The sequence below is a fragment of the Hylobates moloch genome, unplaced genomic scaffold, assembly GCF_009828535.3.
Source record: "Hylobates moloch isolate HMO894 unplaced genomic scaffold, HMol_V3 SCAFFOLD_19, whole genome shotgun sequence".
Taxonomy (NCBI): domain Eukaryota; kingdom Metazoa; phylum Chordata; class Mammalia; order Primates; family Hylobatidae; genus Hylobates; species Hylobates moloch.
In genome coordinates this window covers 42,555,321-42,582,969 of record NW_026652294.1, presented here as the reverse complement: position 1 = coordinate 42,582,969, position 27,649 = coordinate 42,555,321, and the positions used below count along the sequence as shown (strand labels likewise).

Genomic DNA, 27,649 nt, shown 5'->3' with positions numbered 1-27,649 from the left:
GAAGGAAGGGAGAAAAGGACGGAAGGAGGGAAACAGACCTTTACAACCCCCTATAAGACATCAAAGTTTGGTGTAAAGACAGTACTTGGAACCAGCTGTTCCCCTGGGTACAAATCTCAGCTACACCTCTCCAACCTGTGTAACTATCGGTGAGTTCATTTATGTATCAGATTTAGTTATGCTCATTTGTTAAAGAAAAGATACTGATACCCAGTTCTTTTCGTTCTTTCTTTTTTTTTTTTTTTTTTGAGATGGAGTCTTGCTCTGTCACCCAGGCTGGATTGCAGTGGCACTATCTCGGCTCACTACATCCTCTGCCTCCCAGGTTCCAGCGATTCTCCTGCCTCAGCCTTCTGGGTGGCTGGGATTACAGGGGTATGCCACCATGCCCGGCTAATTTTTGTATTTTTAGGAGAGATGGAGTTTCACCATGTTGGCCAAGCTTGTCTCAAACTCCTGACCTCAGGTGATCCCCCCACCTCAGCCTCCCAAAATGTTGAGATTACAGGTGTAAGCCACTGCACCTGGCCCCAGTTCTTAAGATGATTGCAAGGATACAGGCTCTGGCATGGTATAGGTTCTTGAAACATGTTAATTTTTTAGTTTTCTATTCCTAGTTCTTCCCTCCACAAGGGTTAAATCTCTAAGAGATTAGTTGTATCATGGTTGTGATAAGAAGGCAGAGGAGAATGGTGGTATCCTGAAAATGCAATTACTCCGCTTACTGCAGACACCGAAAAATACTGGGCAATGTATACTCCTTCTTCCAAGCCAGCCCCACCTCTGGCATTTAGCAGGCACCCGGAGAGGAAGAATGGATCTGCACAACAAAATTCTCTTGTGCAAAAAGTGTGAAAGAATAAAAAAGCAACTATCAGAGAAATGAAATCTGGGAGAATTGTAGGGATTAAAAACCAGCCCTTCACACTCTAACCCTTGACGAGAGCATGCAGAGAGATAAACACATTGGTGTTTCATGTATTTATTAATTGCAGCTACCATCATCTCAGTGGCCATAGATTGTATTAGGATAGAAGATGAATAAGGCTAAGTTCATGATAATTCTTACAGGAGAGGAGCAGATTAATCCCATTTCAATCAGGCATCAATCACAGAGATACACAGAATGTTAACTAAAGGGCTACATGAAATATGCCAGAGGACAGTCGATAGTCTTGTGTTCCACTGCACAGACTCAGGAGGCAAGAGCTGGGGGAGGAGAAAGATGGCAAAGGGCAAGGGCGATGCATCTAAGCAGACGTTTGGGAGATTGAAAATAAAAGAGGGGAGGACATATGAGGAAAGGAGGCAAGGAGTAGCTGTGGGAAGATGAAAAAACTTGGAAATTCAGGGCAAACAAAGAGGTCAGGGAAATTAGAAAACAGAGAAGGAGAACAAAGTGAAAGGGGGCCAAGTAAAAAGAGGAGGAAGAATTAGAGAAAGACAGTCAAGAAAAGAAATGCTGGCCAGGCACGGTGGCTCACGCCTGTAATCCTAGCACTTTGGGAGGCCAAGGTGGGCGGATCACCTGAGGTCGGGAGTTCAAGATCAGCCTGACCAACAATGGAGAGACTCCGTCTCTACTAAAAATACAAAATTAGCCAAGCATGGTGGTGCATGCCTGTAATCCCAGCTACTTGGGAGGCTGAGGCAGCAGAATCTCTTGAACCCGAGAGGCAGAGGTTGCGGTGAGCCGAGACTGCGCCACTGAACTCCAACCTGGGCAACAAGAGCGAAACTCCATTTCAAAAAAGAAAAGAAAAGAAAAGAAAAGGAGCAGCTGGGCACAGGAGCGAAGCAGCTAACCACAGCCAAGGACAGAACGACACGCAAAAGAAGGAGAGGCAGCAAGGCAGGGAGCTTGGTGACACTCATGTCATCCTCTAATTAAATGGGGGCAACTGCTTTTTATGCACCTGTGCCCTTGATTCAGAAAGCAGCAGCAGCCTGAGAAAGGGCTTATTGTGAGAGTAATGACTCTAGGGAGGCTGGTGGCCATCACTGCTTATATTTACTGAATATACCCTGCAGATTAGGCGCCCTGATGTTAGAATAGCTGTCTACATGCAAAGTCAAATCATTAGCATGTGTGCACAGGGCCTGGGGGCCCTGTCCAGGTAGTCATTTCAGAGTCATGCTCTGCTACCATTCCCAGGGCCATCTGCAGGGCTGGAGCACCTGCAAACATAGCTGCTGCAAGGCAGTGATGGAAATTCGTTCTTCATGGTCAGCCCAGGCCAGGCATGGGTTGGGGCTGGAGTGTCCCTCACCTCTCACTAAACAGCAGCAAAGGAATTGGTGGTGGATATGAGAGGAATACAGAGTGCAGGAGGAGTGAAGGGCTGTACATCAACTGTGATGGAAACAGCTGAGGGAAAAAGAGGCATTTAGGATAAAGCTAGATAATCAATTATTTATAGTCTCTGTGATCCTGATGAAGGGTTTAAGGTGCGCCTTTCGTAAGATCTAGCTTCTGGCTTTCTCTCTCACGGATTTTCTCTCTTTATGCCCTTCCCATCTTTGTTTTCCCTGGCAAATTCCCACTCCAGTTTCACAACTGATTTTCTCTTGCGTTCCCACTTTTTGTCGAAGTCGTGCTGGGCTAGAGACCCCTCTTTCTTGCTCCCAGTAACACATCAATCTCCTCCTTTTTTTTTTTTTGAGACAGAGTCTCGCTCTGTCCCCAGGCTGGAGTGCAGTGGCGCGATCTCGGCTCACTGCAAGCTCTGCCTCCCGGGTTCAAGTGATTCTCCTGCCTCAGCCTCCTGAGCAGCTGAGACTACAGGTGCGCGTCAGCATGCCAGGCTAATTTTTTATTATTATTATTATTTTTTGTATTTTTAGTAGAGACGGGGTTTCACCATGTTGGTCAGGCTCGTCTCAAACTCCTGACCTTGTGATCCACCTGCCTCGGCCTCCTAAAGTGCTGGGATTACAGGCGTGAGCCACAGCGCCCAGCCCAATCTCACTTTTATGATGGCAGTCAGTATATCCCACTTTCCTGATTCTGTGTCTTTCCTCCCGGATCTCCTCCTTTAGTCTGTCTTCCTTCTCCTGCGGTGGCTGCAGGTCCACCAGCCTCTTACAGGAAAACCGCATTTCAGTCATCTTTGTATCTCAATTCCTAGCTCTGTGCCTGTCACATGGTGATGCTGAACCAATACTTTCTGAACTGATAACAGATCCAATCTTACGTTCTCCTGTCCTTGTGCTCCCATGGTTTGCTCTGTTCATCACGGCTTCCTCCCAGCATAGCTCTCTTCCCTCCAAACCTGCTCAAGATAGCTGGGAATATGATTCTTGTTCCTTCCCTGTCCCTCTGGCTCTTGTCTTTTTTTTTTTTTTTTTGAGGTGGAGTCTTGCCCTGTCGCCCAGGCTGGAGTGCAATGGCACGATCTAGGCTCACTGCAACCTCCGCCTCCCGAGTTCAAACGATTCTCCTGCCTCAGACTCCCAAGTAGCTGGGACTACAGGCGCCTGCCACCACACCTGGCTAATTTTTGTATTTTTAGTAGAGACGGGGTTTCGCCATGTTGGCCAGGCTGATCATGAACTCCTGACCTCATGATTCGCCTGCCTCGGCCTCCCAAAGGGCTGGGATTACAGAGGTGAGCCACCGTGCCCGGCCTCTTGTCTTAATCTTAAACTCAACCCTGAATTTCTCAAAGCAGTTTAAGTCTGTATTTCATTTTATTAGGCCCATTACCCTCCCTTCCAAGTCCAGTCAGCAAACACATAGCTGTAAAATGTTGAGAGACCTGTTAAACATACTAAGTTTTGATAATTGAAACAATCCAAAGAAATAGTATCATGTCTTCTCACCCTAGTACTTCAACTAAAATCCATATTTATTTTTAAATAATTGAGGGAAAGACATAACTTTGAGCAAAAGTCATGTTTCTTTTGCACAGGGACTCATTCGTTTTGGACTTTGGGGAGCTGCCTTGGAGATTGGGGAGTGGAGGAGGAGAAGTTCAAAGCAGCCAGCTTTGTGGGAATGGCTAGCCCAACCAAGGTTTGCTCAGTGTCAGTCTTTCTAGGCAGAGTTTATTTGAAACCCAGTTCAAAGGCTATGGGCAACAAACCAATTGAATTAGTTCATTGATTCCTTGGACCTTCTTCCAAATTGGGTATATGATCAGGATTTCCTAAACTTCTACTATAACCACTATTATGTGATGTGATGATCAATCCAAATGACTATTTTTTCTTATTCTTTTTTTTTTTTTTTTTTTTTTTGAGACAGAGTCTCGTTCTGTCACCTAGGCTGGAGTGCAATGGTGTGATCGCAGCTCACTGAAACCTCTGCCTTCCGGGTTCAAGAAATTCTCTGCCTTGGCCTCCCGAGTAGCTGAGATTACAGGCATGTGCCACCACACCTGGCTAATTTTTGTATTTTTAGTAGAGACGGGATTTCGCCATGTTGACTGGACTGGTCTCGAACTCCTGACCTCATGATCCACCCACCTCGGCCTCTCAAAGTGCTGGGATTACAGGCATGAGCCACCGCGCGCCTGGCCCTTGTTTGTTTTTTGCATCAAGGTCTGGCTCCTGTCACCTAGGCTAGAGTGCAGTGGCACAATTTTGGCTCTGCAACCTCTGCCTTCTGGGCTCAAGCCATCCTTCCACCTCAGCCTCCCGAGTAGCTGGGACTACAGGTGCACACCACCACACCTGGCTATTTTGTTATTGTTGTATTTTCTGTAGAGAAGGCATTTTGCCATGTTGGCCCGGCTGGTTTTAAACTCCTGGGCTCAAGCAATCCACCTGCTTTGGCCTCCCAAAGTGCTAGTGGGATTACAGGCATGAGCCACTGTTACTGGCCAATTGAACCTTTATTATGGATTATTCCAGCTGATGGAGGGTTGGCTATGAGGTTGTGTTGTGCATTTTCCTATTCAACTTTTTGGTCCCCTGGACTGCTTCTTTCTGTCTGGGGCTGGGAGCCTGAGGTGAGGAGCGCACTCACCTCCACCACGTGCAGTCGTCCCAGGAAGCCATCCAATCGCACAAAGACCAAAGAAGACTGGAAATCCCATTCCTTGACTTCCTGGTTCTCTTTGAAGTAAGTGTGGAGATTCTCCCGTCTGTCCTGAAACTCTTGCTTGAAGAAGCTCAAAGTGTCTGAGACCACTTGCAGTTTTCTCTGACTTTCTTCTACCTCACTTCTCAGCAGGTCTTCTGGGCTGAGATAATTAGAGGCCTGGTATACAAACAGATTAGTATCACTGAGCAGGTGCAGACATCTTGTAACTCTGCAACACCAACTCTGAACTGAATCATTGCCCAAGTAATGTTTTTCATGAGGATAATAGAGGAAACATCTGACCTTGCTCTTCATTCCACATGTGGACTGCGACCTGGGTTTCGGCCAAATAGTCTTAGTCACTGAAGCTACAGTGATTGGCTCAGGAATGGGCAAGTAGCCAGAGACAAGGAAACACAATGAGACTTTGCTGGGCTAGCTGGGGCTGGAGCAGGTGCCCTTTCCCAGGTATGCTTTTGTGACTTACTGGCTTTCAATAGTAAAGTAATTTGAGTGCAAGAATTATTTGGACCGTAATTATTTTTCTGTCTTGAAGAGGCTTACACCTGGAAAACTGAAAAGCTGGAGCTGTAGGGACCGCCACCTTCACCACAACAGGGTGGGTCCTTGGGTCTGGATGACATCATCTAAGGCCACATTGCAAGTCAGGGCTGAAGCCAGCCTTACCTTGGACTTTCAAGGTACATGAGCCAGTATGTTTTCTTTTTTGCTCCTACTTTTGATTTGGGTTTTCTTACACTTTCAACCAAAAGAATTCTGGCTGATAAACATGGAGTAGTGGAAAGGCACTAGCCTAGAAGGAGTCAAACAGCCTGGGTTGGGGTCCTGGTTTGGGTGTCTTTGGGCAAGTCAGTTAACCTCCTTGAACAGTAGCCCACATCTTTAAATAATAAGACCTTCCCTGCCCACCTTGCAGGGTTTATCTGATGATTGATGGAAATCATGAATGTAACAGTATTTTGCAGCCTGCAATGTACCCCATAGATGTTAGTTATTCTTAGTTACTTATTAAGCATGTTTGTTATTTTCTCAGAGTCACAGCTCCTTAGAAGAAAAAGAAACTGGTTTGGAGAGATCACCCAAACCTCCTTAAGCCCTCTAGTTCTTTTTTTTTTTTCAGATGGAGTCTCGCTCTGATGCCAAGCTGGAGTGCAGTGGCACGATCTCCGCTCACTGCAACCTCTGCCTTCCGGGTTCAAGCGATTCTCCTGCCTCAGCCTCCCAGGTAGCTGGGACTACAGGCGTGCACCACCACACCCAGCTAATTTTTCTATTTTTAGTAGAGATGGGGGTTTCACCATGTTGGCCAGGATGGTCTCCATCTCTTGACCTTGTGATCTGCCTGCCTCGGCCTCCCAAAGTGCTGGGATTACAGGCATAAGCCACCACGCCCAGCCCTCTAGTTCTTTTTTAAGGTATACTCCTCAAGGTTTACACTGCCCTGGTTGGTGCTACAAGGGTCCCTAAGAAGGAGGAGCATGAAGTGCGTAATCTAAGAAGCTGCTTCTCAATAGCTTATGGGTATCAGGATCTTACCATGTGCAGGGCACATGCATTTTCACATGGAAGCCTCAAATCACCCAGCAACCCAAAAAGAGATATGGCTTCTTGTTTTCACCATTGTACAGAGGAGGAGAGTGAAGCACAGAACAGGAAGTGACTTGTCCTGGCACACAAGTGGTATGCTGGCTGCCAAGTGGCAAAGCCAGGGATTGGTACGGCATCGCCTGACGCTACCTGACATCAGAGGCTGCACTCAACTGCTTAGGCTTTGCTGCTGACTCATTACCAGTCCTCCTTCATAGGTTATTAAGGAGGTTGAAATTCACCACCCCTACTTATCCCTTCTTAAGTAGGGGAAAGGAAGACAGGATGGCTCAGGTGTTCTAATGTTACTGAAAATGTCTTTGTAAATTATTGGCTTCTGAGAGTAAAATACTGTAATTCAAGGGTAAGAACTCTTTGGAACATAATTATTCCCCCACCCAGAAAAAAGGACACTTGTCTCTTCTCTCCTGTGACTAGATGCCAACCAGCCCCCAGGGAGCAATTGCTGGGCGTCCCGGGGCAGCCCACCTGCTGGATGAGAAGGTTGCAAATCTCCTGGAGCAGCACAGTCAGCCTCCCCGGGGAGCGGTAGGACTTGCACGTGGCCCAAATCAGACATACCACGTGGAGCAGGGGCCGCAGCCCGGGCTTCACCTCCGGAAATTCTGCATTCTCCAGAGTTTCCAGGTGGCGCTGGAGCGGTATCAGGTGCACATGGATGTCCTGTGCCTCTGCTAGAGCTGGAAGGAATTGGAGATGGTCAGCATTCCCATCTGCAGCCTAATACCCACCTGGTGGAGCCCTAGTCCCTGGGAAGTAAAAGATCTGCAAAGCAACAAGCAGAGAGAAGGCTGGTTCCAGAAAACTTCCTAGCTCTTATGAGGAAATATGGAAACTGGAGAGTCCTGAACAACTAGGATAATGATCTGAAGAGTTCTCTCTTGTAACATTCCTCTAAATAGACTTCTCCCTGGCCCTCCCAGCCTCCATCTGGTGCTTGGTGGGTAGTAAATATTTGCCGATTACTTTGCTGCTATCTCTGAGACAATACAAGTTTTAGAATCAGAAAGACTTTCCTTCAAATGCTGGCCTAGACGCTTGGCAATTGTATGACTTTGGGCATGTGTAACCTCTCTGAGCCTCAAAAATAGGCGGAGCTGTAATCAGTTTAAAGGGTCCTTGTGAAGGCTGAAGGTAGTTCAACAGGAACCTTTATAAACAACTAGCACAGTGCTTGAACCAATGCAGGTGTTTGATAAATGGTGGTGACTCCGATGAATATTCACTAATAAAGAAACTTGTTGAGCACTTATAAAGAAGTCACAGAGCATAGAGACATAACATAGATGGGTTATGGCAAGGTTCTGCTGGTTTTCAAAGCCAGGAAAATCTCTTACCATCTCCTCTGAATACAACCAAGGAAAGAAAGCAGCCTTTAACCAGTCGTCTTGTGGTGACTGACAGGGGAAACGAGGAAATCCAGCAGCACTGGATGCTAATATCTGCATAGCAACTTAGAGGGAATGCAAAAGGCCATTGGACAAACTAAATTGGAAGGGTGAGCTTATAAAGGCTGGTTCTGTCCTGGGCAGATAATCAGGTGGTATCATATGAGAGCAGGTGGTCTTAGGTTATAGTAAGTGGATGAAGCTCTGCATTCATCCTACAGGGAACTCAAAATATACACTATTTAGCAAACAGTTTCAGTATGCCAGGAATTGTTCTACTTACTATCTATGAGATATTTACTATCTCATAGAAAGCCCTGCAAGCCAGCTTTAGTACTTTATACTTTAGTACTTTATAAGTGAAGAAATTAAGGTCTGAATAACTTTCCAAGGGTCCTCCCACGAAACAACCAATCCTGTCCAGCTAAGGAAAAGGAAGACGACCCAGAGTTTATTACATTGAACCCTTGGCTTCATGGAGGCTCACCACACACAAAAATATGTTGATGTGTATGTTTGTACTTTATATCCCAAATGAGGTTGTGGAAAGCAGTATGTGAATCGAATTTTTTGCAAAGTCAGATGTCACAGTAAATTGATTAGGGCAGGGATTCTCAAGTGGAGGAGCTGATGGTGAGTATTAGAACCGCTGTGTTGGAGTGGGGGATTTCAGAATCCAACAGTCATTCTAATGAGCGCAAGCTCTTGCTTCCATAAGTGCTGAGAGAAAAGAGGCTGAGATTATCATGCTATAGGAGCCTTCTCTTTATGACACCCTGTTTTGAAACCTTTTTAAAAATCACAATCTCTTTTAATTATACTAATTAGCATTGCCTTGATTTTTAAGAGCACAATACTTGAGAAAAGGGTTGGCCATCCAACCCAGGATGCAATACGCTTGGATGACAAGGCATATGAAGAGAGAGAGAGAGAGCTGGGCTCATATCTTTTTTTTTTTTTCTTTTGGGGGTGGGGATGGAGTCTCACTCTGTCGCCCAGGCTGGAGTGCAGTGGTGTGATCTTGGCTCACTGCAACCTCTGCCTCCTTGGTTTAGTCTATTCTCCTGCCTCAGCCTCCCTAGTAGCTGGGATTACAGACATGCACCACCATGTCTGGCTAATTTTTGTATTTTGAATAGAGACGGGGTTTCACCATGTTGGCCAGGCTGGTCTCGAACTCCTGACCTCAAGTGATCTGCCCGCCTCAGCCTCCCAAAGTGCTGGGATTGCAGGTGCGAGCCACTATGCCCAGCTGAGCTCATACCTTTTTAAAGAATGTACTTATAAACAGCAAAGTGCATAGTGATCTCCAGTGGTTTGCTGGAAAGTCTTTAACAACAGGCTCTTTGAGGACAAACATGTTTATTTGTAGCACATGCCAATTTCTATGGTGTAAATATTCCTAGTATTCCTACCATGTCCATTTCTAGGCTACCAATTTGACTTCGCTGAGTGCTGCTTGGGAGAATGGGGGTGCAAGGTTTAAAACAATGCATACAGCAGCTCTTCATGAGCCACAGCAAACCAGTGTGCACTGGCTCCAGGCAGCCCTTCTTTGTGTGCCTTCTTTCGCACACATATCTACCTACACACATCCTTAATTGTTGCTGTGTGAATGTATCCCCTCCAAAATTCAGGTGTTGAAATTTAATGGCCAATGTGATGGTGTTAAGAGCTGGTGCCTTTAAGAGGCCATTAGGCCATGAGAGCTTCTCCTTCATGAATGGGATTAAGGCCCTCATCAAAGAGGCTTCACATAGAGTTTGGCTGGCTTGCCCTTCCACCATCTATCAGGTAAGGACACAGAGTTCCTCTCCTCTGGAGGATGCGGCAACAAGGCGCCATCTTGGAAGCAGAGACCAGGCCCTCACCGGACACCCAACCTGCCAGTGCCTTGATCTCAAACTTCTCAGCCTCAAGAACTGAAAGAAATAAATTTCTGCTCTTTATAAATTACCCAGGCTGTGGTATTCTGTTAGAGCAGCACAAATGGACTCAGAAACTTGGCAACCAGGTTGTACCATGCCTATCTTGCGCAAGAAAAGAAAACTCTCTAATTAGTCTTTATTGCCCTTGTTCTTCCTTCTCAAGGGGACCGTTGCTTTCCTGTTTTCCAAGGTTATTTACTGCTCAGTCAATACTACTTCATACAATCGTGTTCCCGCATATTTTTCTCCATCCTTTTAACCTCCTTTTTTCTTCTCGCTGTTTTCTAATTCATATCCACCAACCCAGAAATATTTCTTTTCCTCTCCTTCTTTCCAGTTCATCAGTAGGTCAGTGAACTACGCTGACCATGACTAATAAGAATAATGCACATAGTATATCTATTTAGGATAAAAAAAGTCAGATGCTCTGAAATTCAGCTAGAAATGAGAAAATCAGTCACCAGCTTAGAAGATCCTGCCAAATTTTCTGACCAAGTCTCTACCTAACTCTTCTAATCAAATTTTCTTCCATCATCGACACTGAGTTTCATATTTAAAGAATTTCTATTTTTATAGTAGTGTTTATCTGGCACTATTGTAATGGTATCTTTTTTAAAAAAAAATTCACTGCCGGCATATACTCTACTGCAAATAACTTTTTGAAGCTCGCCTGGGGAAGTGAATCTTATGACTATTAATTCATATGAATAATTATAGTCTATTGATCTACTGATGTGAAAAGTATATTTGGGGCACCAAATAACAAACTCATAATATATTTTTACTACATCTTTTTCAGAGCCCCAAATTTCAGGCATTCACATATGTCCTTTATATGTGTTCTACATATGTACAATCTGTAGCACTCTATTGCTTACTTAATATTTTTCTCTACATTGACTCCCAATTTAACCTAACTAAATTAGACAACATGAAAACTTTAAATCACTACCATAAATGGAAAGCTGGTATCACTTGCCAAAACCAGGGCTATTACCCTTTATCTTTTTTTTTTTTTTTTTTGACAGAGTCTCGCTCTGTCGCCAGGCTGGAGTGCAATGGCGAGATCTTGACTCACTGCAACCTCTGCTTCCTGGGTTCAAGCAATTCTCCTGCCTCAGCTTCCCGAGTAGCTGGGACTATAGGTGCTGTGCCACCAGGCCTGGCTAATTTTTTGTATTTTTAGTAGAGATGGGGTTTCACCGTGTCAGCCAGGATGGTCTCAATCTCCTGACCTTGTGATCTGTCCGCCTCGGCTTCCCAAAGTGCTGGGATCACAGGTGTGAGCCACCGTGCTCGGCCCCTTTAACATATTTTTTTAAAAAAACTTTCCCTTAGTCATTTCTGACATCAGCAGGGATACTCATACCACTTCTGGGGACACCTGTCCACTGGAAGTGTAAACTGGGAACAAAAGTTGATTCCTCGGGGACACAGAATCTCTCAGCAAAGCAGTGAACTGGAGCCTCAAGAGACACTTGGTGCCAAGCCAGCCAAACACGCTGGCAGAGCTGCCTCTGCAATGAGGATTCAGGGTCAGGGAGGACCTCAGAGACTAACAACTTATGCCAGTTCTGCTCTGTGATGTAGCTCATGTTGGAAACTAACACCTGGACTTTTCTTCCTTTAGCTAAGTTGTTTGCAATCTCCAAGTCATGAAGAAGGGAAGGTGGGACAGGGAAGTAGCCAATGGGCTCTGGGCACAGGACACTGCCCCCTTTTTTTTTTTTTTGAGACGGAGTCTCACTCTGTCGCCCAGGCTGGAGTGCAGTGGTGCAATCTCGGCTCCCTGCAAACTCCGCCTCCCGGGTTCACGCCATTCTCCTGCCTCAGCCTCTCCAAGTAGCTGGGACTACAGGCGCCTGCCACTACCCCCGGCTAATTTTTTGTATTTTTAGTAGAGACGGGGTTTCACCGTGGTCTCGATCTCCTGACCTCGTGATCCGCCCGCCTCGGCCTCCCAAAGTGCTGGGATTACAAGCGTGAGCCACCGCGCCCGGCTGACACTACCCTTTTTACTAAACCAAATATGCCTGGATTCGTTTTATATAGTGGGCTTACGTGGGAGATTGTATTTAAAGAGAGAGTTCTGGGCAAAGTAAAATGTTTGAAAATCACTGCTTAGATTAAGCTTAGACCATGTGAAATGACAAAGACCTTTAAAAGCACATTTTGACCTATGGCACTGAAGAGCAAAGAGGAGATTTCATAAGAAAAAGGGAGAAGACATACAGTGCACCAAGGAAGGGAGAGGGAGTCCTGAAAAAATTTACCTACTTCTAATCATAGACTTTGCTGGCTTGGCAATTTTGATAAGAGTGGATCTTGTCTGGTGCTCAAATGGCCAGGAAATTGCAGTCCATCTGAGAGTAGGATTAGAAAATGCAGAATGGAGCTAGAAATGGAATAGAGATTTCTCAAGGAGCCGAAGGTGGAGGGACCTGAATTCCAGAGGTGAGAGATAACAACACGCATTTGTACAGTGCAAAGCAGCAGCTGTAGGCAGATCTGATGGAAGAACTTTCTTCTAGTAGTCTCCAGACTCTGAAGACAGGGCCCAGAAACACCTTTGACCAGACCCACGAGTTCCCAGCATGCCAGGGAGGTACAAGCACTTAGTTAATGAGAGGTCCCAGCCAATAATCCCAGGTCCTGCAAGGCATGGTCAGGCTGTCTTGCCAGAAAGGTAGTCCTTGATTAGGACAGATGGACTCATATGACCACACTGGAGTTGGTCACATAGGCTCCATAATGGCCACCCCAGAACTGTATGTCCTGGCCCCAGTGTTTGAAAGACACAAAGGGACAGCTCCAGGAACACTGCTGTGTTCAGTCAATAAGTTCTTCCACCTGTATAATCTCACACGGACCTAGAAAAGTAGGCAGAAGTGTATGCGCCATAACCATCATACCTACTAAAACTCAGAGGGGCTAGGTGAATTTGCCCAGGCCATACAGCAGTGGAACTGCAAACAGCATAGCTCTGTTTAGCTGCTCTTGTGTATCTAGATGTGGTATTTTTGCCACCATGCTAGTTTGTGTCGGGTCAGAAATTTACAAGGACTTGAAGTTGCTGAATTCAGACAGAGAGAGGTGAATGCATCATTCAATGGTAAATTGAGTCAAACACATTTGGGAAAACACTTGCTGGTCCTCACCTGCAACAACATCTCTGTACATGGCTTTGAAAGCTGGAAAGTAGCTACTCTGAAGCTTGTCCAGGAGCTTGGCCATGCCCCTCACCGTTATTGTTCTCAGTTGATTATAAATGTATTTCAGATCTTCATATCTGCAATATCATGAAGAAGGGTGAATCCAGGTAAGCATCAGGAAATGCAAGTCACACTGTGATGACCCATCGTCACACAGACAGGAGCCCTGCCTCAGGGTGCTTCCACAGAGGCTGTGCTCCAGCCCAAAGACCCTGGACATCTGTTCCCAGCATAGTGAGGGCAAAAGCCTGAGCTGGGAACACAGGTTCAAAGGGGCAGCTCCAGGAAACACTGCTGTGACCATCTGGTGGTTCAAAAAGCTCGGCAGCTGGAGGTCATTAGCTCTGACAGTAAGGTTGAGTCAGGGTGAGAGAGGCATTATTGGAGCAAGGGTGCTAAGAGAAGGGCCTTGCAGTAGGTCAGCAGAATGGTCAGAAGCCAGGCAAGAGCATGGGGCATCTCAGCAGGGTGGTACAGACAAAAGGCTGGAGCCCTACAGGCATGTCTAGTCATGTGACACCGATAATCTCCATTCCATGCGAGGACAGGCACATCTGCCTCTAACATCTGTCTGTCTCCTTTTGAGTAAAGGATTTATCAGCACAATAATAAATAGGAGTGAGGAAATGGGGAGGAGGAGAGGGAATAAGCAGGAGCAGGAGCAATAATGAAGCCTTTCTGGACAAACACCCTGGAAGATGAACTTTCCAGCCCTGCGAGTGATGAGCCAGAACACAGGAAAGGCTGTTCTGCAGCCAACTCCCCAAAACCCCTCTGTCTTCAGAACTTTACAAAAGGTGTGTGCATGTGGCCTCAACTGTTCAAGGAGAAGGGAGCAGAAAAGTTACAAGAAAAATGTTAAAGAGAGTTCATTAATTTTACATGTAGTCCAAAGAGCCTTTGAAAAAATGTGAGAAGACATACTGATGTTAGCCCAGGAAAGGAAAAATGACTATAGAACCTGGGGGAAAGTGTGCATCTCCCAGTCTATCAAAAAACTCTATTGACCCAATGACACAGAGCTGTCTACCCCAGCGATGATGTGAAATACCTATAGGGAAGAACAGGCTCAATGGTGGCCTAACCCAGGAAAGCTCTAGCTTTAGTCTCTGTAAGACATCTTCACCGCAGAGTTCCAGCAGATGCCTTCTTGCCTACCTGCTCTTCCAGAACTCCAACTCCACTTTAGGGGTGGGATTCTCCCCTTGTAAGAGTGGCTGGGAAGACTCTCTCTTGAGAACCACCTGGACTTGGTAGCTCCATTTGATCACTGCAGACTCAATGGCATAGATGACTGACTTATCTGTAGAATCCAAGCTGTGAAAGACGAAACAACAACAACAACAACAACAATGATAACAACAAAAACAAAAACCCTGAAACGTGAAAATAACTCTGGGTGTACCCCAAGACAGAATCCCAATTTTAAAAAATAGGTGAGAAATTTCACCTAGCCCATGCATTTCTGACTTTTTTGGATAACAGTCTCTGTTGACTAGTCAATGAAAATTATAGATCCTCTCTCCAGAAAAAAAAAAATGCTTATGTGCGTGTATGTACATTTTTCATACAGATTCAGCGCTCATCAACATTCTGAAGACTAGTTTAAGAACTTTGAATGCCAGTACGTTGTCCTGCCAATGCAGGAATACCTTGGACAGAAAATATTCAGATGACCACCCAATGCTTGCTTGAATCCTACCAGTGACAGCAAGCTCCTTCACAAAGCAGCACATTTCTCAATAGATTGGCTCTCCCAAGGAGAAAGTTGTCTCTATACTGAACCATTTCTACCTCCCTGTGATTTCCTCATCTTGGTCTTAGCATTGACCTCTGCAGCAAGAGGAAATAGTTTATTTCCTCCTTCACAAGGCTAATAATCAGCCACCTGAATATCACCATCACGATTTCACTTGGTCCTCATTTTTCCAGTGAAGAATAGAAATTCCCAAACTTTTCCCCTCATACGACTTTTAAAGAAAGTAACTTAGCTATATGTGGAAACAGTTAAAATTTTTTTAATACATTTTGGTCATTATTTTCACAGTCTTAACTGAAAATGATACATGCAAAGAACCAAGGACACAATGACAAAGAAAGAGGACATACAATTCACATTTTTATGTCAGAAACCCACTTCCACTTCATTAAATTAAATTTATATTTGCTGAGAAATGATATGGCACAAGTGATTGTGGAAGGTATTAAAGGAAGAAGACACCCATTCTCCCAAAATGATCCAGTCTTTTGGGAAATTATCAAACTTGAACAAACAGAGATAAACTCAGCAATGATTATAAACACACACTGAATGTTACTAAGTTAAAATACAAAGGGACTAGAAAAGGGGTAGTTTGAATTTATTTATTTTGAAGATTGGATATCTTTATTAAACCACAATAAGTTTTCCAATTAACTGGGAAATTACTTCAAATTGTATATGTAGGAAATTACTTCTGATAGAAAAAACTCATTATAAAGTACATTGTTGTATTTTATAATGCATTGCACGCATATAATCTGTTGCATGCGTTAGTTATTCTTCGGATCAAATCATGGATCCTGAATACACAATGTTGACAGTAATACATTGGGAAACTCCTGACAGTGTGGCAGACCGAGCTCACGTAGGAAGGCTGTCCGTTGCCACAAGCACATAGAGATACTGGATAAAATATAGCAAAATATACTATTAATATTTATATACATAGCATGGCTTGAAAGGGGAAAAGAATTCCCAAGGGACAGAAACGAAGACAACTCGAAAGTCAGCATGATAAACAGAAGCTGATGGTGGATTCAACTTCTAAAATGAGATGAGGCTGGGGTTTTAAGGCCCACTTAGGGGCAGAAGGCATGAACTCCCAACAAAGCCAGGTCCCAACAAAGCCAGATTTGCTACTATTTGAAAAAAGAAAAAAAAATCCCCAGGACCTGTAAAAAGTCTTCAGCTGCTGGGGGAGGAGAGTCTGGAACTGTGACAAGAGCCAGCAGCGGTAGTTCTGTGACATTATGTACTGAGTAAACACTGGGAAGAGGCATGCCTGCCTCCCAGACTGGACCTGGGTCTTTGCCAATGATGAGACACTATCCTGATAAGCAAAATACCGAAAGCTAGTGTGGTTGCGCTCAGCCTTGAAATGATTCTGAACGGAAAAAAAGGCCACGTTGCTGTAATAGCCTTGGAAGACTTCATGCAGTGGCTGGGCCAGGGAGTAACCAGGGTAAACACACAGTCCACAGTCGGAGGGTGTCAGCAAACAGAGCAGACAGTAGGCTTGCGTGCAGAACGAGGAGATGTGCAGAGTCAGGAACAGAAAAGTTGTAAGGAAAACATTCTGATAACCAGCATCTCCCGTATCTCAGAGGCCCATATGGCCCGGCTGGCGGTACTTACACTGTCTCACTTTTGGAATCCGCAAACTCCATTTTTTCTGAGCCTGCTGGAAGAGGCAGCAAAGTTTTTCCCTTCACTTGCTCGACTATAACCGAGAGGTCGCATTGGAGGCTGTGGGCGTGCCGCCTGACATCCTCACATATCATGTGGGGCCAGTTTAGGCGATTCTTCTCATTGGCCAGGACGGGTAGAACAACCTGGAACAGAGGTGCACAGGAAAGAAAGGCAGGCGTTCCACTTCTGAGAACTTAAAGAAAGCCTTATCTGGAAAAGGCTTATAAAGCTATATACAACCTTTTGCAGGTCACTGTGCTGGAAGGCCTAATAATAGGGTCAAACATTACATATGACCCTGACATCTGGTAAATTGGGGAGGCCCTTGAATAGCCTGCTTACAAGTTTTCCTTCCCATTCTGCTCCTGGGGATAAAGTCCTCTAGTCAAAACATTCTTTATCGGCTAAGCACGGTGGTTCATGCCTGTAATCCTAGCACTGTGGGAGGCTGAGGCGGGTGGATCACCTAAGGTCGGGAGTTCGAGACCAGCCTGGCCAACATGGCAAAAACCCATCTCTACTAAAAATACAAAAATTAGCCGGGCGTGGTGGTGGGTGCCTGTGATCACAGCTACTCGGGAGGTTGAGGCAGGAGAATCGCTTCAACCCAGGAGGCGGAGGTTGCAGTTGAGTCGAGATCACACCACTGCACTCCAGCCTGGGCAACAGAGTAGGACTCCATCTCAGAAAAAATATTAAAAAGAAAAAACGAGAAACTCTTTATCAAGAGGACCAGGCACAGTTCCCGCTTATCCCTGAGAAGCAGACTTCAGTTCCCTACCAGCTGGTGGAATGAGTTAACCTAGCCAATTGTGTCCCCCAATGAGATCCAGGGACCACTACACCCTCTTGATACTATTAATACAAAGTGTGCTTTCCACAGCCCCTTGTCATTTAGTCTGTTCCCAAGAGCAATCCCCATGTGGCTCTGCATGACTCAGTGTCCTCTTCTGGGCTGAGTATGTTGACTGATAAACTGTTGTCAATGGTGTCTGTCCTATGTTGGGTGTTGTATGTTTAGCCATCTGCATTACTCTGGGGCAGGAATCCCTCCCTCATCAATGAGGTGAATAGGAGGTGATTAAATAGTCACAAAGGCCAGAGGCAAAAAAGTAGGACACATGCAGATAAACACGACCTTCTGTCTACACGTGGTGGGAGGGGGCACCTTGAAAAGGCAAGCAAAGTTGAGGATCTTGAATCCATCTTTAGCGTGAACGTTAGGGGATTCTGGCCACCCAACATAGTTTCTCTTTTTTCACTATTCATCTCCAAATCCATAGGTGAACATGGAACCAAATCTGAGCCAGTGAGAGTCAGGCCAAAGTGTCTTATGTGACTTTTCAAGGAAGAGACACCTTCTCTTTTCTGCTAGTGTGGAGCTTTTCTTGGTCACCTTCGCAACCAACAGAGCCTTAGAATAAAGTTAATATGGAGAGGAGAGTGCTTACAGATGGAGAAAGACCAAGTCTTGGTAACTTTGTTTGAGCTCCTAAATCAAGCTGCTCTTGAACTTTCCAAGCTAGTTTAAACTAAGTTTCCATTACCGGCAACTTAGAAAGTTGTCAGTACACCAAGGTGGGCGGATCACAAGGTCAGGACATCAAGACCATCCTGGCTAACATGGTGAAACCCTGTCTCTATCAAAATACAAAAAATCAGCCGAGTACGGTGGCACACGCCTGTAGTCCCAGCTACTTGGGAGGCTGAGGCAGGGGAATCACTTGAACCCTGGAGGCGTGGGTTGCAGTGAGCCAAGATCACACCACTGCACTCCAGCCTGGAGACAGAGAAAAAAAAAAAAAAAAAAAAAAAAAGAAAGAAAGTTGTCAGTACAACTCACCAGGAATCTTTGACTGTCAAAATCTTACAACTGATGGAAGGAGAATACCAGAAAGACAAACAGATGCTCATATAATGTGATGAGGAAGCTATCAATATATAAAAAATCAAAAGGAAATACGAACTGATATGACTGGTTGGGTTATGATCAATAAGCCCCAGTGGCTGTGAAATAGAATACCTGGACCCAGCATGTTAGATTCTAGAGGATGGTCTTTGCCTGGTCTGTCTGGAAACATTCACTGAGGTAGGAACTTACAACAATCAGTAAAGGGGGCTCGAAAAGTAAGGAAAGATTACAAATTAAGCTTTATCACATCCATGTTAAGAAAGAACCATTTGAACCCAGGGCAGAAGACCTAATCAGGAAAGAGGGTGAACTGGAATTTTCCTAGGATCTCAAAGGCAGGGACTCTATCTTATTTAATTTTTATATAGTCACAGTTCTCTCCAGGATCTGGCATATAGAAAACACTCAAGATGTTTATCAAATAACTCAATGTATAGTGTCTGAAGAAAAAGGAGTAGCTTTGGGTGGGAGTTTTAAGGGCTTTGAGTGACAGAAAAATAATGAATGTGAACTCTCTGTGAAGTGAAAAGCAACTCATAGCCAGGTGCGGTGGCTCACGCCTGTATCCCAGCACTTTGAGAGGCTGAGGAGGGCAGATTGTTTGAGCCCAGGAGTCGGAGACCTGCCTGGGCAACACAGCAAGACCTCATCTCTACCAAAAAATAGAAAAATTGCCCGGTTGTTGTGGCGCATGTCTGTAGTCCCAGTTACTAAGGAGGCTAAGGTGAGAGGATCGCTTGAGCCCAGGGAGGTTGAGTCTGCAGTGAGCTGAAATCGCGCCTCTGTACTCCAGCCTGGGCAACAGAGTAAGACCCTGTCTCAAGACAACAACAACAACAAACCAAAAAGCTACTCATTCATTTATTCAATGAGTATTTACTGAGCATATATTTTGTGCTGGCACTTTTCTAGGTGCTAGGAGGATACACCCGTGAACGAAACAGTCAAAAATTTCTGACCTCGTGAAGCTTATATTCTAAGGGAGAGACAGTCAAGAAACAGTAAGTTCTGTGAATAAAAATAAAGCATGTGAAGGGAATCAGGAGTGTGGGGTGGAGGGGCTGCAATTGTAAATGTTGAGGTTGGCCTAACTGAGAAGAGAAGATTTGAACAAAGGCTGGGAAGGATAGGGGGTGTGCTTTGCAGATCCTTGGGGGAAGTATATTGCAGGGAGAAGGAACAGCCAGTGCAAAGGCCCCAAGATGGAAGCATGCTTGGTGTTATCAAGGAGCAGTGTGGAAGCAAGGAAAGCAGGGACAGAGTGATCCCAAAGAATAGGGGAGAGTAAAGGGAGTCAATTCACATGCAGCCTTGCCTGTGAGATTTTGATTTTTACTCTCAGAGAAATGGACATCATTGAAAGTTTTGAGCAAAGGAGTGCCATAGGCTGAGATCACTTTGAGTAGGATCAACCAAGCTGCTCTGATTATAGGCTCTAAGGTGCAAAGGTGGAAAGGGAGGCCACCTAGCAAGTTGGTGCTATAATACAGAAGACAGTGGTGTGGCACAGGGGGTAGTGGGGGAGATGGTAAGAAATGGCCTGATTCCGCTGGGCGCGGTGGCTCACGCCTATAATCCTAGCACTTTGGGAGGCCGAGGCGGGTGGATCACGAGGTCAGGAGATTAAGACCATCCTGGATAACACGGTGAAACCCTGTCTCTACTAAAAATACAAAAAAATAGCCAGGCGTGGTGGCAGGTGCCTGTAGTCCCAGCTACTCGGGAGGCTGAGGCAAGAGAATGGCGTGAACCTGGGAGGCGGAGCTTGCAGTGAGCTGAGATCGCGCCACTGCACTCCAGTCTCTGGGTGACAGAGTGAGACTCCGTCTCAAAAAAAAAAAAAAAAAAAAAAAAAAAAGAAATGGCCTGATTCCATACAAATTTTGAAGGTATAGCCAATAAGATGTGTTAACAAATTGCTTTAGGAGTCGCAAGAGAAAAAAAAAGGGTCAGGATGACTCTAAGATCTGTGGCTTGAACAACGGGAAGAATGGAGTTGCTGTCAACCAATGTGGGGAGGAGTAAAGGTGGAGTAAGATCTTGAGAGAAGATACAGGAGCTTTTGTCTGCACATGTTAAAATGTAGTATCTCGATTGGACTTTAAGATAGAGATGTTGAGTAGGCAGCTGGATATGCTAGTTGAGAGTTCAGAGGAGAAGAGAGGGCTGGAGATAACAAATTTGGGAGGTGTCAGATACAACTGGCTTGTGAAACTTTGAAATCGACTGACAGCCCCCAAGAAAATGGGTGTACAGAGAGAGAAGAGAAGACGTCCAGGGAGTGGGCCATAGGGCCATCTGGTGTTAAGAAGTTGGGAAGAGGACGGGCGCGGTTGTTCACGCCTGTAATTCCAACACTTTGTGAAGCCAAGGTGGGCAGATCATGAGGTCAGGAGTTTGACACCAGCCTGGCCAACAGAGTAGAAACCCCGTCTCTACTGAAAATACAAAAATTAGTTGGGCGTGGTGGTGGGCACTTGTAATCTTAGCTACTTGAGAGGCTGAGGCAGGAGAATTGCTTGAACCCAGGAGGTGGAGGTTGCAGCAAGCGGAGATCATGCCACTGCACTCCAGCCTGGGTGACAGTGCGAGACTCCATCTCAACAAAAAAATAAAGAAAGAAAGAAGTGGGGAAGAAGAGGAGGCACCATCACTGGTGATAGCCATGGTGATAGGAGGAAACCAGAAGACTGGTTGCTGGAGCCCAAAGAAGAAAGTGTTCCCAGGAAGAGAGGATGATCATGAGCTATGACAAACGCTGCTCTCAGGTCAAGCCGAATGAGCACTGATCAGGGTCGTTCAATTTAGTCAAGTGGAGATCATCAGAAACATTGACACGTTATTTTATTCCTCTTCTGTGAGGTGTGAAAGTCAAAGCCTGGTGAGTGAGGACGAGATGAAACAGGAAAATAATGAGACAGCAAGAGGGGACATACATTCTAAGAATTTTGCTATGAAGGGGGTCATAAACATGAGGTGACAGCTGGTGGGATGAGAGGGGGATTTTGCTTGATGAGAATAATCTAGCAGAGAGGAGAAAAATATGAATACAGGAGAGAAGAGGAAATTGCTAGAGTGATCTCCTCAGGAATGTGTGGGATTCAGAGCACAGGCAGCAGTTTCAGCCTTAGGGTTGGCATCAGAGGGCAGCACAAACAGTACCTCTAGCAACGGACGGGATGGCAGAAGATACAAGGAGAGATGCTCCAGTCAAAGTAGACATAAGTGTTCGTGGACATGTTATTCTCATTTCCGTTTCTTAAAAAACCAAGAAAGAAGCAAGAGCGTCTCAGAGTGAGGTTGACAGGAGGTTTTGGACATTTGAGAGAAGAAAGATTTTTCTTTTCAAATTGTTTCTCAAGTTGGGAAATAGTGATCTAAAAGAGCAAGAAAATATAATTGGAAAAGAAAAAAATAGAATGTCTGCTGGGAAACATAAAAAGCTGACTTAGCGGTTTGAGAGGTCGTGCATTTAAAGAGGAGCCCATTGGTTTTTCCCTGGTCTCTTTTAATTTAATGGGTGCCGGTATGAAGTATGTAGAGCTGGGTTTTACCAGGATTGTGGTTGCACCAATTGAGTATGACACAGTGAGGTAGAGGCCAGTACATCAGGAGCTGATGCAAGGGTATGATGATCATGAAGGAGCATGGTACTCAAATTGGGTAAGAGAAGAGATCGTGGGCATGGGCCAGGGCCAATGGGAAGCAGCCAAGGCCAAGAGATTGGAGCTCCCAGCAGGATCAAAGGACTGTTGTAGTCAGGGTATGAGAGGGAGTGAGCTGGAAAGATGGGAGTAGTGGTCAGAGAAGGAGGTGCATAAAATTGGACAATGAGGTTGATGGTTGTTGGGAACGCAAGGTCTGGAAATGGCCATGGGAGGGGCTGCTTATGATCGGGAGGAGGACAAGATCACTGGAGGACAAAGATACAGAGAACCCAGAGGCCAAGTTATTGGAAGGGTCACTCATATGTCTTTGGAAATAACCACATATTAAAAGTAATGTTGGGGAGAGTCACAAGTTGGGAGGCAAAGTCATACACACGCGAGGGTAGCACCATCTGTACAGGATGCAGCAGTGAGAGTGGATGATGTCCTTTGATGACAGGAGATTCAAACTGGAGGCTTTTTGATGTGGATCTAGAGCAGCAAGGAGGAACAAGGAGGCCACCTGCCCCAGCTCCAGGCTCAGGAGAAGGCTGTGGGGGAAACGCAGCTGAGTCCTCTAGGAGGAGCCAGGATGGGTTACAGCAAGGTGACAAGGATCCATCAGATGGGTGAGGAGAATTTTAAATGGGATGAAGAGTGACAAGAATTCTCATCCTTTATGGAACACCTGCAGTGTGACACTCTATTCCAGGTGTTCTAATATATGATGTCTAAATTTCATAGCAACCCTGCAAGACAGTTTTGGACCTGGCAGAGTGAGCACATCTGCTCACATCACACTGCTGAATTTAACCAGAATTTGACTTAGGTCTGTGAGATTCCAAATCTTATGCTCACACTCCAAAATGTAAAAAGTAAAAAAAAAAAAAAAAAATCCAAGTTTCAGAGCTAGGAAAAGTAAGTTGGCAGTAGTGAATGACGTGGTTGGAGGAATTAAGGAAGTAGGAGAACAAGTTACTAAATTCTGTTAATTCTTCCTTTCAAACATTTCTTAGGCACATTTTCCTTTTTTACCTTGTACTAGTAGAATGGAACAAAAATAATATTAAAATTATAGCTTTCTTTCAGCCAACACCCTCAGTCCTACCCCCACACACACAAGGCAGGAAGACGTCTCTCAGCCAGGTAGGTTCTTCTGGCTTTAGCGATGCTGCGTGGGGAGGTGGAAGGAAAAGGGGAGCAGGTAATCAGAGACTACTAAGCTGATTACAAGGTGCTGAGAGAGAAGAGAGGGGGTGGACAGGAGGGCCAGGCCGGAAGGAGGGGGCTTAGCAGATGGGAGGCCAGCAAGCCTTGAAAGAGACACTGGATCAGCTTCAGGGTATGGAATAAAAGTAGATGGATAGACAGAAAGTGGAATAAAGTTACTGGTACGAGCTTTGAGAAATGCAAGGAAAGGACTTGAGGTATTTTTAAAATAAATTATTTATTTAGGTTTTAAAATAGGTAATACATTTACATGGGGCAAAATTTTAAATGTACAAAAGCTTTTACAGTGGGAAGTAAATCTTCCACCTACCCCTGTACTTCAGTTACTGTTTCTCCTTCTTGCGGATTACTGTTAAAGAATGTCCTCTCTTCCTCCCTCCCTCTCTCCCTTCCCTCCTTCCTTTCTTTCTTCTTCCCCTCCTTTCTTTTTTAAACACAAATAGTAGCATACCATCCATGCAATTCTGCACTTCTTTAAAAAATTATCTTAAATTGCAGCATTATTCACAAAAACCAAGAGACAGAAACAACCTAAGTGTCTATGATGGATAAATTTTTTAGAAATATGGTTATACACACAATAGAATATTGTTAAAAAAAGAAAGAAATTCCGCATATGATGATAGGTGGCGACAATATGGATGAACCTTGAGGACATTATGCTAAGTGACATAAGTCAGTCACAAGGAACAAATACTGCATGATTCCACTTATATGATGAGTCAGGTTCATAGGAACAGAAAGTAGAATGGTGCTTGCCAGGAGCTCAGGGGAGTGGTGTGTGGCTTGTTGGGTGTGTGTGGAGTTTCAGTGATTCTGGATGGGGTAGTTCTGAGGATCTGTTGCACAACAATGCATATGTGGTTGACAATATTGTACTCTGCACTTGGAAATTGTTGGGTGAATTTTATGTCATGTGTTTTTTTGCCACAAGGAAAAAATTACCCTAAGGAATACTCTGGTTGGACATGGTAGCTTACACCTGTAATCCCAGCACTTTGGGAGGCCAAGGCAGGAGGATCACTTGAGTCTAGGAGTTTGAAACCAGCCTGGTCAACATAGCAAGACCCTGCCTCAAAAAAAGGAATATTCCATATAAGTCATTCTTTTTAATAGTTGCAAAGTATTTCACTGTATAGATGGCCCATAATTCAGTCGCCCAGTCCCCTGTTGATGAACATTGTTTGTCTCCAATCTCTTTCAATGCACCAATGAAAATTCTTAAACATTTGAGAATTTTCATTATTTTAAAATTATTTTTCTTCCTGGACTACTTTGCTTAGCCATGACACAACTCTGAGATGGGCCTTCTGTCTCCCACATACACTAGGTTAAATACTGTCTCTGAACCTTTGATCAGTCTGCTCTCAGTATCTTGAAAGTTACCTTGTTCTCTACTTACACGAATTCTTCTAACTGTTCAGGAGACAATTCAACACTTAATGTTAAGCATGCTTCTCAGATCACAGGCCTGTCTTTCTCCTCTGAAGCCAAAAGTACTTTCCATCATCAACATTCATTAGAGAAGTTGATTTAAGTTCAGGTTTCAGCGGGATGGCTTTCAGACAATGCACAGTGGCAAGACCGTTCTGTTTGTTAAAATATTGAAATACCTCCATATCTAAGAGATCTAGCTTCCCTGGGCCCTCTGTGTCCTCTTCTATCTATCCAAACCCTTCCCTGGAATTTTCACCTCCCCACAGCCTCCTGATAAACCATCTAAAGGGCTTACACCTGACATAGCAGGAAGACTCCAGGGCTTGGATCCAGCAGTGAGGCCAACTTTTAGGTAAGCTTTACCCTCACCCCAGTCTTAAAAGTTTGAAATATTTTGAATATATGAATTATTACATACGTTTCAGCTCCTTGGAGTAAGCATTTCATTGGTGGGAATAGTTCTTTGGTATTCCCTATAGCACCTATCACCTGAAACATCATACAGCCAGTATCCCGCCCATCCTTATTTCACAACCTGCAGGGTCCAGGGCATCAATCCTCCAGAAACACACAGGCCTGACTTCTCTGTCAGGGCAGTTTACTCCCATTCCAGAAAGGTCTAAGGGGCCCAGGAATCTCTCCGGAGCACTTCCCTGAAATCTCCTGCATTCTCGAAGCTTCTGCTGTGGTGCCACTAAAGCACTTATGACCCACATCTCCACCTTCCTCCCTGAGCTTCAGGCAGACTCCTCCAAAGGCCTGCTGGGCATTTTCAAATGGGCGCCCAACTTCTTATGCTGGCACAGGGCTGACCTTTGCTAAATGGTTGGTAATGAATGAATGAGATGAAAATCAAAAGCAAGTCACTACCCACCTCCCCCCTCCATTTAACTGCTCTCCAGAAGTAGGCACTGTTTATAGCCATTCGCCTCCTTCCACCCCCACTGATCCATCAGAAATGCCTCCTTGTTCACCACTTCCCATCTTCCTCAGACGTTTCCAATTTACAGGAGGGATTACGAGATGCTGATTTCGAAAGTAGTCAGGACCTAGGCACTCTTCAGATTATGGTCTTCCTCTGACTTTGGCTGGAACTCAGACCCGGACTGACCCAAGCCTTAGCCCCTTCCCATTCTCATTCTGGCCTGGCCTCCACCCAGATCCCTCCCTTAGGATCCCCCCGACTCCGCCCCTAACCCCATCCCATTTTCTTCCTGACTTCAGGAACTTGCCTCCTGGTCGTGCTCCCTCCATAGCCTCGCCCCTCTGCCTATCACCCCGCCCCTTGGACCGCCCCTGCAGCTTCGCCCCGCCCCCTCTGGCCCCGCCTCCGTCCCGTCAGGCTCCTCCTCCCCTCCCCCACCCAGCTTTAGCCTCGCGGGGACGCTAACCCACCCTCACCTCCGAGAACAGCGCGGCCAGGTGCTCCAGAGGTGCCGCGGGCAGGTCCCCGCAGACCACTGCGCCGCGGAAGCTGTCATGCCCTGGAGGCTCGGGCCCGGTGCGCAAGAAAAAAAGCCCCTTAGCGCCAGCCGGGTCCGACTCAGGTCCCACCTCCAGCCCGGGTCGTACTGCCAGGCCCCCGGGCCCGGGCCGCACCACCAGCAGCGGCCTCGGCCCCTCGGCAGCACCGCGGCCCAGGAAGGCCTGAAGCAGCTGCTTCGCCTCGGCACTCCCCGCGCAACGCTCCCAGGCGCCCGCAGCCGGCCGCAGGCTCATGGCCACGTAGGTCCCCAGGAGTCGCAGTCGTCGGTCGGCGCCGGGTTCCCCATCCACGTTTGCCGCCGCGAGCGCGGCGCGCTCCTCCGCGCTCCCCATCGCGCGCGGCCTCCAGCTGCATCGGTTTCCCTAGCGACGAGGACGCGGCCGGGACTCCCTCTTCTGCTCCCTTCCTATTGGGCACTGACCTCTGGTCCCGCCCCTTCCAGGCTAATAAGGTAGGAGGTGTACGCGGGAAGGGGCGGGGTCGCGTCGCTGTTGCTAGGACACCAGCCGAGACTCCTACTCAGTGTGTGCCTGGTGTATTGGGAGTGCTGAAGTGTGTCCGTGGAGCGCAATGGCTTATTGATGGGCTGCGTGGAGAGGAGATCAAGCATATAAATGCTGTTAACGATCGTTTTGGCCAAGGTCGAATTATAGTCTTTAGAGGTCTCCAGACACTGAAAATAGTGTGGTCCTCTCACCTCTATCCTAAATGCGCAATCCAGACTTAAACACAATGCCAAATCATAAAACAGATTTAAGGACATTCAGTGAGTGTTTTATTTCTTTTCCATGATGGCAAATTAAACACTTCAGAACAGTGCTGTCCAATAGAACTTTCTGCGATGGTGGAAATGTTTTCCATCTGTTCTAGCCACGCATGGCCTATAAAGGAGGTGAAATGTGCTCGTCCCACTGAGGAAATTTTTAATTTTACTTAATTTTCACTTAAAATTAAATAGTCACATGTGACTGTAGTTATATTGGACAGCTCAGCTTCAAAATTTTAATATCAAGTTTTTAAAAGTTTTCTTCCTTGCCTTTCTTTGCCCACGTTTTTTAAGGCATGTGCTTAATCTGCCAAAAATGTAATCAAACTGTGAGAGGCTTGTTTTTGTTTCTGTTGTTTTTGAGACAGGGTCTTACTCTGTTGCCCAGGCTGGAGTGCAGTGACCGGATCATAGTTCACTGCAGCCTCAAATCCCTGGGCTCAACTGATCCTCTGGTCTCAGCTTCCCTAGGAGCTAGGAATACAGGCGCCACCACATCCAGCTAATTTTAAAATTTTTTTGTAGAGATAAGGTCTC

At 45.7% G+C, this 27,649-nt stretch overlaps 1 protein-coding gene across 1 annotated transcript in view; it reads right to left on the bottom strand.

The window, feature by feature from the left end:
- Nucleotides 1-26,678, bottom strand: part of DNAH9 (dynein axonemal heavy chain 9) — a 370,372-nt gene extending 343,694 nt beyond the window's left edge. Inside the window, exons 1-6 of the mRNA XM_032140114.2 lie at nt 26,262-26,678; nt 16,581-16,777; nt 14,342-14,500; nt 13,130-13,260; nt 7,124-7,335; nt 4,970-5,203 (exon numbers count right to left, since the gene is read on the bottom strand). Of these exons, the coding sequence (XP_031996005.1) occupies nt 4,970-5,203; nt 7,124-7,335; nt 13,130-13,260; nt 14,342-14,500; nt 16,581-16,777; nt 26,262-26,678 (1,350 nt within the window). The remainder of the gene's footprint in view (nt 1-4,969; nt 5,204-7,123; nt 7,336-13,129; nt 13,261-14,341; nt 14,501-16,580; nt 16,778-26,261) is intronic.
- Nucleotides 26,679-27,649: the final 971 nt, after the last annotated feature.